This window comes from Asparagus officinalis, chromosome 6, assembly GCF_001876935.1.
Source record: "Asparagus officinalis chromosome 6, Aspof.V1, whole genome shotgun sequence".
NCBI classification, from domain to species: Eukaryota; Viridiplantae; Streptophyta; class Magnoliopsida; order Asparagales; family Asparagaceae; genus Asparagus; species Asparagus officinalis.
Genome location: NC_033799.1, coordinates 18,572,294 through 18,585,289, shown reverse-complemented (window position 1 = coordinate 18,585,289; position 12,996 = coordinate 18,572,294). Strand labels below are relative to the sequence as shown.

The following is a 12,996-nucleotide window of genomic DNA, read 5'->3' as shown; positions in this document are numbered from 1 at the left end:
AAGTTGATTACTTGTAGCAAATGTTGCATGCAACATTTGCTGCATTTTATTTTTGCAGCAAACCAAACAAGCCCTAAAGCCACTTTTAAGATGATTTATGTATAAGAAAAACTTCAAAGGTGGTTTCTATTGATTCAACCTATTTTAAATGTGGTGTTCATGAGGGGAAAAACTGTGCATAAAACTTAAACATGCACATACTTTAGTTGTCATTTATAATTAAACAAATTTTATATATTACAATTGGTAAACATTCTAAGCCCATTGCATCTTCAGAAAAATTTTCTTCTTTAAAGTCATCTATAGTCTATGCGTAATAAAATTATTTACCAACATTGCAGAAGACAATTCTAAATAGATCATGACAGTTATCAACAGTAGAAGAAAGCATCCTTTAGGAGAAGGGATAAAGTATTAGAATACACGGTCATTTATAATTTCAAAGTGGCACAAAGCAAATATCTACACGGTCATTATCCAGTAAGATGACAAACTACAAATATGAACCAAAGCTTTGAGAAGATAATATAAAAATGTTCTTCTTTTTCATGTCCAGCTTACGTATAAATCCATCTCCAACTTGAGAGATGTACATAGAACAACCGCCACTGATTATTGACAGCAAGAATATAAGCTTATAATATACAATACACAAGCCATAAGAAAAGAAATATTGCCTAAAAGCTTGATTTCTCTCCCATTTCCAGCAACAAATATTTGCATTTTATTATTTTGACTATGCAGCAAAATATAAAATGGTTGAGTTCTCAACTGATTTGAGATAGAACTGACTTAGAAGATGAACACGACACTGTCATGGACCCTTGACTTCTGATTCTGAGCCACGCATTCTGATATCCACATTAGGTTCCTAATCTCCTGCTCCCTCAATCTCATATACGCAAAGAAAACAGCATAGTGGAACTGCATCAGACAACAAGTGCGAGATCAGAAAGACTGTAGTGAACAAAACAATGGAAAAAATCTTTTCGAGGGTCCTCTATGAAGTATAGAATGTCATGTAGGGAGGAAAGACAGGATGACACTTGACATATCAGAGCAATACAACACAATTGATAGAAAGTAATGACTGATAGATAATAGTGATCTGCGTAACAATATTCCTGATATGTCACACGTCTCCCTCTCCTTCCTATAATGATATCCAAACAAAAAGAAAAAAAAAGGAAAAGAAAGAACAAGGTACCATTAAGGGCAACTATAGGAGAAACTATCTGGAGAAAATTTAGGTCGGAACTCAAACTTAAAGATCTGATAACCAGTAGAAACGAAAGCTAAATCACTAAGTACCCAAAAAACATATTATAGTATGAAGAAATAATAGTCATTATTATCGTGACTTGATGACTAAATTGTCAATGATAGAACAGGAAGGTCAGAAACAAAAACATATATTACATCAAAATTCAAGAGGAAGCATCCGATTCTAGATGGTGCAATAGGAACAAACCAAGTCTGTTCAATATCAACCATCAAAAGAAAGAATCATCGAGATCAGGCGCAGTCACCCATTAGTTATAACTTATAAGCCTTTATCATAACAACTAACACCGATGACATCTAAGCCTTTTCTCAAAAAAGAAAAGGTCCGGATATCCTTTTCTAAAAAAAGAATCCAGATATGGATCCATGATCAGGAAAGATTTGACATAGTCTTACACCAGGTGTCAACCTGCCATCCCTATTCGTAGTGCCATACTGCTTGCTAGAGAAATTATGGACTCCAGAGAATTTTATCTCCAAAGTCAAACAAAATGGCAAATGTCTAGAAAAAAGGAGCTGAATGGACAACATACTGAAATAAGATCATTACCATCAAGCTTATGCATGCAGAATTCTTAACCGATCCAGTCCACATTTTTACAAACAAAAAATGTGAAAAGTTGATTATATGTGTCAGTCTCAACTGTACCTGCTGTTCGAAAGCCAAACAGAGCCTCTTCACCTCCTCTTCATAGAATGCTTTGTCAAGCATCTGACTTTCTCCATAAGATAGTTTTGCAAAGATTGACTGGTATGGTGGATATTTCTCCATTACACCACGAACCTGCAAAGGTCACCCGAACAAGAAGGGTCAATGCAAAGAAACCACATTTTTGAGTATCAGACTCTAGAGAAAGAACTTTGACATTTTTAGTTTGATTAGCTTCTGTTTAAATTTGTTAAACCTCTGCTCTCTACAACTTTGCAACAATAGCGTCATAAGAGGTCTCTAATTATAATAGAGGATAAGTTCAATCCACAACAGCCGAAAGACAACTACATCAAACTAACCATATAACAGGCACTAATTACATGTGAAAATACCCCCTTCAAAGTTAAACAAAGAAAGATTCCAAATAAACCTCCTTGAGAATGCTTGCGGTGATTACAATTAAATATCTAAAAAATTTCTAGTTGACTGGTATTAAATGTTTTAGAGTAACCAGGAAAAACCCTAATGTTGACCACTTTCTCTCAGGTTGCGGTTTATTGCAGTAAAGGGGCCAAAGGAAGCCAAATATTGGCATACCCCCCATACAATTTATCCTCACTGGGGATACCATGACACCCCCATTTCTTTGTAGCAGCAGAGCTCTTGGGCTTGAGCATGTACAATGTAGTAAGGCAACTTTGTTATGATGCCATGTTGTGTGGAATACATGTCTGACATGTACATCAAACACTTGCACCATGATTAATATTAGAATCTTCTGTGTGATGTGTATTGTGTCCATTTTGGTGTATCCATGTCCATATAATATAGGAAATATTACTTTTCTAGCAGTTTGCTTGTACATCTATAAATCTAAAGCTTCTAAAGCTGCTTTTAATTCGGAGATATTCAAAAAAGTAACCAGAAGCAGTTTTGAATGAAACAAAAAAGCAACTCTACCAGAAAGATATCTCCTTTCAAAATCTTTCCTTTAGGGTTAACTATTAAATCTTCTGGCACAGATTAAAAAATCAACAATAACCAGTCAACGTCTACCTATTAGGCACTCAGTCACCAATCATATAATGTAACCTACCAAATACTTCAATAAAAAATAGTTCTCAAAACAACTATGAAATGATCTATGCAAAGCATGAAAGTTTAGGTCATCTGCTGGCCTATCCTCTCTCTTATTGCAGCTCATGCAGTAAAGTGGCCAAAGGAAGCCCAATATTGATATATGCCCATCACACATTTTGTGTGCCACGACAATGGCCTCTCCCGTGGAACAAGAGATTAACCTCTCTAGTGGAATACCACGCCAACCCATTTCTTTCGGCGTAAGCACTCGGCCTTGGGCATGCTAAATTTGTAAGCATCAACAGCTCACACATTGCATGGACCTAAAACTCCAGAACTATTTTTCATTCGACAAAATGACGACAAAATAATCAGAAACACAGTGTCACCCCAGGCTTGCAAGCCCATTGGCTCAATGTAAGTCTGGGACCCACTAAGTGCAACACAAGGTTTGGCCCAATCCACTGAACTTGGCTCTCAAGACTATCATTTAAATCATTCAATCATTCAATCAATATCCGATGTGAGACTAAATCTTGGGGTATCACAATCACCCCTATGTTAATTATACGACGTCCTCATCGCGACATAACAATTGGTTTGTCCCAATATCAATAAGCGATGTGGACTCTACAGGTGACTCCTACAAGCTTCCAAAGATGGCTCCTACCGAACTCACGCAATGTAGCACTTAGCTCCACATTTCCACCTGGCTAACTATTCTGGCGCAATGTAAACCCTAGGACCCACTAAGAGCGACACATGGTTTGGCTCAATCCACTGTCAAAATTGACTAGTCAATGTTACACTTGGCTCACAAGACCCATCATATAAACCATGCAATCACTCAATCAATATCCAATATGGGACTAAATCTTGAAGTATCACACACAGCTTACAATATCAAATAACTCTACCATAAACACAATCTCTAAGCCTTCATGAATAAACAACTCATATTAGGAACATGCTAGTTGAATATGCCTAGTTTAAACACTGAAGCTTCTAAATCAATTATATAACATGAATATGCCAACTTACACATTGAAGCTCCTAAGTCAACTATATAACATAACTTCAGCTGCCCAACGGTTTCCTAGTAAAAGATATTTCTTTTAAAACAACTATTAGATAGTTTGATGTAAAATGGAAGATACAAGTGCTACTGTTGGGTAATCCCTCACACTGGCTGCAGGTTATGTAGTAAACCGGCCAAGGTACCGCACAATTTGTGTGCCATGCTAAGTTGCATGGAAATGGGTATAAGTACTGCTACGGGTAAGAAAGAACTCATAGATTCTCTCTTAAAAATAAAAGAGAAAATAGATAAACCTAACATTGAAAATGTTTATTCTATGTCTGAAATTTTAAAAAGACAAAAAAGTCAGACCTCAACATCTAAACCTCTTTCTTTATCTAATCTAAAGAAAGAAATTCAAGATCTTAAAAAAGAGGTTAAAAATTTAAAACAAGAAAATAAATATATTCTTAATAAAATTAATGAACAAGAAGAAAATAAAAAAATCTCTTGTCCTATTAGAAGACAATTCTGATAAAGAAAAAGATATCGAAAGTTCAGATTTTTTACAAATCCTTAAACAAGTTACCTCTCAAAAATGATACATAAAAATTACTCTAGCCATATTTGAGAAAATGTTTATACCAGATCTTATAGCCCTGGTTGATAGTGGTGCAGACTTAAATTGCATTAATGAAGGAATTGTACTTTCAAATTTTTTTGAAATCACTACCCAGACACTTAGCAGTGCTAACGGGAATAAGCTAGATGTTAAGTATAAATTACCAAATGCACAGATATGTGTCAAGGGAATTTGTATTCTTATTCCTTGTGTTTTAGTAAAAAATTTATCCCAAAATGTTATACTAGGGACTCATTTTTTACATCAAATAATGCCTATTAACCAAGTTGATACTCAAAGTATTAAAGCTACTTATAAAAATAATGAAATTATTTTTGAATTTATATCCGATCCTCAAACTCGTTTATTAAACGAAGTAAGCAAAGTAATTCTTAAAGAAAATCAAATTAATTTTCTTAAATAAGAAGTTTTGTTTGTTCAAATAGAAGAACAAATTAAAATGAAACAAGAATTAATAACTCAAATAGAAAATAAATTTAAAATTACGATATGTAGTAATATACCTAATGCTTTTTGGGAAAGAAAGAAACAAAATAGAAAATAAATTTAAAATTACGATATGTAGTAATATACCTAATGCTTTTTGGGAAAGAAAGAAACACATTGTTTCCTTACCATATATAGATAATGAAAATGATATTCCTACTAAATCTAGGCCTTGCCAGATGAATAATGAATATCTTAAGTTATGTAAAAATAAGATAAATCCTCTTATAGAGAAAAACTTAATAAGGAAATCATATTCTCCTTGGAGCTGTACATCATTTTATGTTAATAATGCTGCAGAACAAGAAAGAGGAGTACCTCGTCTTGTCATAAATTATAAACCCCTTAATTCAATTCTCAAATGGATAAGATATCCTATTCCGAATAAAAGGGATTTATTGAATCGCATTAATAATGCGAAAGTATTTTCTAAATTTGATTTAAAATCAGGATATTGGAAAATACAAATTAACGAAAAGGACAGATATAAAACTGCTTTTGTTGTTCCATTCGGACATTATGAATGGAATGTTATGTCTTTTGGGTTAAAAAATGCCCCTTCAGAATTTCAGAATATTATGAATGAGATATTCATTCCTTATACTGATTTCATCTTATCATATATATAGATGATATATTAATTTTTTCTCAAAACTTTAACCAACATGTGAAACATTTAGAAGTTTTTATTACTTTTCGCTAAATTTCTACAAACTTCTAAATGTTTCACATGTTGGTCAAAGTTTTGAGAAAAAATTAATATATCATCTATATATGATAAGATGAAATCAGTATAAGGAATGAATATCTCATTCATAATATTCTAAAATTCAGAAGAGACATTTTTTAACCCAAAAGACATAACATTCCATTCATAATGTCCGAATGGAACAACAAAAGCAGTTTTATATCTGTCCTTTTCGTTAATTTGTATTTGCCAATATCCTGATTTTAAATCAAATTTAGAAAATACTTTCACATTATTAATGCGATTCAATAAATCCCTTTTATTCGGAATAGGATATCTTATCCATTTGAGAATTGAATTAAGGGGTTTATAATTTATGACAAGACGAGGTACTCCTCTTTCTTGTTCTGCAGCATTATTAACATAAAATGATGTACAGCTCCAAGGAGAATATGATTTCCTTATTAAGTTTTTCTCTATAAGAGAATTTATCTCATTTTTACATAACTTAAGATATTCATTATTCATCTGGCAAGGCCTAGATTTAGTAGGAATATCATTTTCATTAAAACCATCTATATATGACAAGGAAACAATATGTTTCTTTCTTTCCCAAAAAGCATTAGGTATATTACTACATATCGTAATTTTAAATTTATTTTCTATTTGAGTTATTAATTCTTGTTTCATTTTAATTTGTTCTTCTATTTGAACAAACAAAACTTCTTTTTCTATTTGAGTTATTAATTCTTGTTTCATTTTAATTTGTTCTTCTATTTGAACAAACAAAACTTCTTCTTTAAGAAAATTAATTTGATTTTCTTTAAGAATTACTTTTCTTACTTCGTTTAATAAACGAGTTTGAGGATCAAGAAAATTAATTTGATTTTCTTTAAGAATTACTTTTCTTACTTCGTTTAATAAACGAGTTTGAGGATCGGATATAAATTCAAACATAATTTCATTATTTTTATAAGTAGCTTTAATACTTTGAGTATCAACTTGGTTAATAGGCATTATTTGATGTAAAAAAGGAGTCTCTAGTATAACATCTTGGGATAAATTTTTTTACTAAAACACAAGGAATAGGAATACAAATTCCCTGGACACATATCTGTGCATTTGGTAATTTATACTTAACATCTAGTTTATTCCCGTTAGCACTGCTAAGTGTCTGGGTAGTGATTTCAAAAAATTTTAAAGATACAATTCCTTCATTAATACAATTTAAGTCTGCACCACTATCAACCAGTGCTATAAGATCTGGTATAAACATTTGCGCAGATATGACTAGAGTAATTTTTATGTACCATTTTTGAGAGGTAACTTGTTTAATGATTTGTAAAAAATCTAAACTTTCGATATCTTTTTCTTTATCAGAATTGTCTTCTAATAGGACAAGAGATTTTTGATTTTATTCTTGTTCATTAATTTTATTAAGAATATATTTATTTTCTTGTTTTAAATTTTTAACCTCTTTTTTAAGATCGAATTTCTTTATTTAGATTAGATAAAGAAAGAGGTTTAGATGTTGAGGTCTGACTTTTTTGTCTTTTTAAAACTTCAGACATAGAATAAACATTTTCAATGTTAGGTTTATCTATGTTCTCTTTTATTTTTAAGAGAGAATCTATGAGTTCTTTCTTTATGTCAAAAGATATGTCTTCTGAAATAATCTTAGTTATAAGATCATGATTTGAAGAAATCATTTTAATGGATAAACCATTCATCTGAACTATTGCCTTCCATTAGTCAGCATTAGATTCACAACTATTAGCTGTGCATACACACGGTGTTTCTTCGTCAAATTCTGACTCAGAGTAGGATGATTCATCATTTTCAGATTCACTATTAATCATTATTTTGTATAAAGTCTTTTTAAGACCTTCATCTTCTAAGGCATCAATTTTCTTTTTAGTATAACATTTATTAGCATAATGCCCTATTTTACCACATTATAACAGTGAATTTCTTTTTTATCTTTCCTTGATTTAAAAGGTTTTCTATGTTTATCCCTTTTTTCTTTATTCTCTTTTTTTAAAAAAAATCTTTTTCTTAAAAGAAGAATGTTTTTTATTAAAAGGTTTTATTTGTTCTTTTTCAACTTTATTAGGTTGATCAAAAGCGAATTGTTCACAAAATTCACCTAGTTCTTTTCTTTTAGTAAGTCTTTGAGACTTTAATTAATTTTTTAATTTTAAATCATTGCATAGAGCTAACCCTTCCTTGATACATGCATTTATTAAGTATCCATAAGAAAGATTTTCCTAAGGGATATAACCCCCTTGTTCATCTCTTATTTTATTTCTGACTCTGTCTGCAAAAAAGGTTGGTAATCCATCTATAAATTTAGATTTCTAATGTGAGCCATTAGCATTATCAAGCATCATAACTTTACTTAAATAAGTATCTTTATACCTTCTAAAATGAATTAAAGAAAGACATATGAAATTTTGTAATAATGTCCTTATTCGCTCACCATTATCTAAATATAATCCAGAAAAATGATGTGTTATAGCTAACATTAAAGTGTAAATAGCATCTTCTTGTGCTACTCCATTTACAATTTTACTTGAATTTAAGATTTTATTTCTAGCGTCAGAGGATAAATAATTATCCCACCATCCTTTAAGGATACTAGTAAAACCACATATAATATAGGAAGCAATTATTTTATCGGTATTACCGTTTTGCCTACATACAGTAGAATACATGAGCATACGATGCATAGTTGAATATATCTGAGTATCCGAGGATCCATCTATATTCCATTCATAAATATTTCTACCATTATAATTAGCTTGAAGATATGTATCATTTTCTTCGAATAAGACATCTGTAGGAGTAGATCTTTTATAATAATATCTTTCTATCCTATTTGAAGGATTTTTCATTTTGTTTATTGATGAGAATTGATTTTCTAAAGTTAATAATTCATTTTGATTTAATTCATCTTCAGATGAAATATCGTGAAATAATTCATTTTGATTTAATTCATCTTCAGATGAAATATCGTGAAGGTTATTTATCTCATCTTCTGAAGAACTTTTATCAGTAGGAATAACTGATGAAGTGGATGATAAAGTATTTAATTTTGAATTATTAAATTTTTTGCTAACATTTCTATAATGTCAGAAGTTACTTCATCTCCTCTTTTAAACTCTGAAATATCTATAGGTGGTTTAATAGTTACTTTTTCACTATTAGTGATAGCTTTACTTCTTTCAACTATCTTAAGAGAAGGTAGTATTTCATTAAACTTATTTATTAGTTTTTCTAAAGCATCCTCAATTCTTATTAATTGTTTTCCTACAACTTGAAGATTTAAGTTAGTATAATTATGTTGCTTAATTATTTTATTTAACTCTTTTAGAGTTTCATCATTTGATTTATTTTGCTTTACAAAAGCATTTGTTTCTAAAACACTTGAATGAATACCAGATATTTTTAAAGCATTTGTTGGAGGATATATAGATCTTATATTCATACCAGTAGCAGATTTCCACTGTTTATAATGTTCCTCTATAACACTAATTTGATTTTCTTGACTTTGTATATAATACTTTAGAAACCAAGGAATAAAAAATTCTAATTTTTGATCATTTTATAAATTTTTATAATATTTATCTTTAAATTCTAGTTCTTTTTTAGAAAAGCTTTTGAAGAACCATTTTCTAATTTCTTGATGTTTTTCTTCTTGAAATTCCTTAGAAAAGCTTTTGAAGAACCATTTTCTAATTTCTTGATGTTTTTCTTCTTGAAATTCCTTATTAAGAAATTTTCTTATTTCTTTATTTCCATTTTCTAATTTCTTGATGTTTTTCTTCTTGAAATTCCTTATTAAGAAATTTTCTTATTTCTTTATTTCTATAATATTCATATTAACTAGGCATTCTAAAACTCATTTCAGAGCTTGTAGGAGAATTTTCTCCTTTTCTTTGTATAAAGCGTAAGGAATATGATTTTCAGAAATATTTATGCCTTCAACATCATTGGTTATATAAGAACCTGATCTAGAAATTGATCTTCTAGAAGTACTAGTAACGTCAGATAGATGAATAGTTCGAGAAGGATTAAAAATAAATTCAACTTCTCCATCAACTGTTTGAGTTATTTGATCAATCTCTTGATTAATTATTGGTTGTGGTTGAACAACGTTAGGTATAACCCAACTGTCTAGAAAATTTATTTCATCCCATTTAATTTGTCTATTAACAGCAATATTAGATGATAAAACATTTGTTTCATCCCATTTAATTTGTCTATTAACATGAATTTTAGCTTTCGGAGCTAAAGAAGTCGAGGTTTTATAATGAATTCAATATATATATGGCTATAGTCTCAGATCCTGAGATAAAATTATAACCATGAGTTTTTATATTTAAACTATCTGCCTCAAATATATTTGGGTCTGTTAAAGATAAGCTTAAATTAGGATAGACATTAAAATAAACTGGTCCGTTACATAGATTAGTTTCCATTATACCCATTAAAGATTGGGTCCAGTTTAAACATCTTGCATCTCTTAAACATGTTAATATAGATGCATTTAATCCTTGTAAAGTTAAAGATCTAAAAACGACTTGTATTAAGCCGATATGAATATAATTATATTTATCCATATAAGGATCAATATCAATAGGACTAAGACTTGTATTAAGCCGATATGAATATAATTATATTTATCCATATAAGGATCAATATCAATAGGACTAAGCAATTGTAATGTTTGCTCATCACGATCTATTATATTTATCCATATAAGGATCAATATCAATAGGACTAAGCAATTGTAATGTTTGCTCATCACGATCTATAGTTGTAGTTCATTCTAAAGTTTTTAATAGTTATTAATGATTTATAATCCCAAAAGCCTATTTTGTAAATATCCCTATTAGGGATTGCAGGAATTGTCCATTTATTCAAAACTTCTATCTCAGAGGTATATTCTGTACTTTGAGTATTTTTTACTCTTTTGCCCTTATTAAGGGTCTTACTTAAAGTAGAAGACGAGGGAATTAATTCAGATCTTATAGCCATATCAAAAATGATACATAAAAATTACTCTAGCCATATCTGAGCAAATGTTTATACCAGATCTTATATCCCTGGTTGATAGTGGTGCAGACTTAAATTGCATTAATGAAGGAATGGTACATAAAATAAACATCGAAGATGAAGGTCTTAAAAAGACTTTATACAGAATAATGATTAATAGTGAATCTGAAAAGGATGAATCATCCTACTCTGAGTCAGAATCTGACGAAGAAACACATTGTATAATCCCTCTTTAGGAAGGGGGCGAGGAGGCAGGGGAAATAATAATAATTCCTAGAATATTCAGAGGGCTTATAGTCCTATTAAACCTTTTGAAGGTTCTATTCCTGAATCTAGTTCATGGAGAACTGGTGCAAAAAAGAATTATTCAGAAAACCCAGCTCAAAGCCTGTCTCAAGCCTTTAATAAAGGTCTTGTCAATGAAGTAAGTCAGGATAATAACCTCGAGCCTTTTAATCTAATAGTAAAACGAGAAACAAAATGGACACCTAAAAGGATGTCAGAAACAGTTCTCTACTTAGAACAAGAGAATATTTCTCTCATGAATAATACTGAAAATATCAGAGCGAGATATTTAAATGACAATTATTATCCAACATTATCATTAAAATCCAGATTTTGGATGAAAACATTAATAGTACAAAAAGGAATGAAAATTACCCATTTCTGGGGATCTGAGAATAAAAATATTCCCCTAAATTTCAGTAAGTGTATTATTAAAGAGGTTATTTTACCTCGAAAATGGGCTATAAACCCAAATCAAGAATTGCCTCTGGTTAAAGCCCAGAATTCTAAAGAGATATATTCCTTCAATTACTGGGATTATAAGCAGACATTTTATAATATCTTTTTATATCAAAATCCTAAAAACAAGCATACTTGGATGATTAAACTTTGTCCAAAAGCTCTTAAAAAGGGCATTCCATCATGGTTTTATGATTGGTAAAAAATTTATGGTGCTGAATTAAATATCCTTCCAGAACTCATATCTAAATTATATTCTGGATGGGTAGAATCTCATCCCATTATTTCTAAAATGGACGATAATCATATTATCGAAGGATTGTGTGCTGTTTACTTTTTCTTTGAAATAGAGATTCCATGGATTTGAACATGAACTTTTGAGTCAGACTGGGATGACTCACGCTTACCTATCCTTAAAAGGAATTATTACTGTAGATGGTGGAATGAAATTATTATTGAAGAAAAAGTGAAACTTATTGAAGAAATTATAATGAGAAATAATATTGTTCTCGAAAAAATTATTTCTCAAGAAATTCAGAAGGTTAATCCAATGGTTCAGTTAGCCAAAATGATTAGACGGAAATATCTGCAAGTTTCTGAAGCAGAAATTCAACAGAAATGTCTTGATCATATGAAAAGACAGTTTTTTGAAGCTTTTGACAACATGGAGACTCAATCTAGCAAAAGTCTTGACTCCTGCGATGAAGATACTACTTTGCCTGATGCACAAGGAGAAGAAGAAGAAGAAGATATTTGGAAAGCTGCTATGAGAGTTCTGAATCAGATTCCGACAACTGACCTTAAAGGTAAAGGAAAAAAAAGTTAAAGAAAAAGAAGAATTAAAGTTCCTTTTACGAGTTGAGCCCCGGGGAGCCACTCATTACATTCCTACTTTCTTAAAGAAGCTTTTGCAAAAGACAAGCTTTTATAAAGCTACTTTTGAAAAGAAGATGTCCTGCCAGATGTCTTTTACTTTATGTCTGTGCTTTATTCTCTTCCAGTCTAATATAAGGAGAGAAGACATATGTTGTAAGGTGTGCTATTTTTCAGTCTAAGTTTTTATTTCAAAGTCAGTGTGGATTTGCAGTGTGTGGAGTTCTCTTGTAAGATATTTTATAAATAAAGATTATATATATATATATATAATTAATAATGTACATGAGATCATTTTTTCTTGCTTCATGTCATTATAATTAAAATTTCGATTACATTTTAAGTTCCTTTTATCATATTGATTATCATAAATTGGAAGCTACTCATTTTTTTTTACTAGACATCCACACGACCCTTTAACTAGTTTCAAGAACTTGGGTATGGACTGAAACAAACCCGACCCATATCTA

General features: G+C 30.6%; 1 protein-coding gene across 1 annotated transcript in view; it reads right to left on the bottom strand.

Moving 5' to 3' along the window:
- The window catches only part of LOC109845386 (V-type proton ATPase subunit d2-like), a 19,624-nt gene continuing 7,130 nt past the window's right edge, over positions 503-12,996 (bottom strand). The window contains exons 9-10 of the mRNA XM_020414639.1: positions 1,934-2,068; positions 503-924 (exon numbers count right to left, since the gene is read on the bottom strand). Of these exons, the coding sequence (XP_020270228.1) occupies positions 793-924; positions 1,934-2,068 (267 nt within the window). The 3' untranslated portion in view covers positions 503-792. The remainder of the gene's footprint in view (positions 925-1,933; positions 2,069-12,996) is intronic.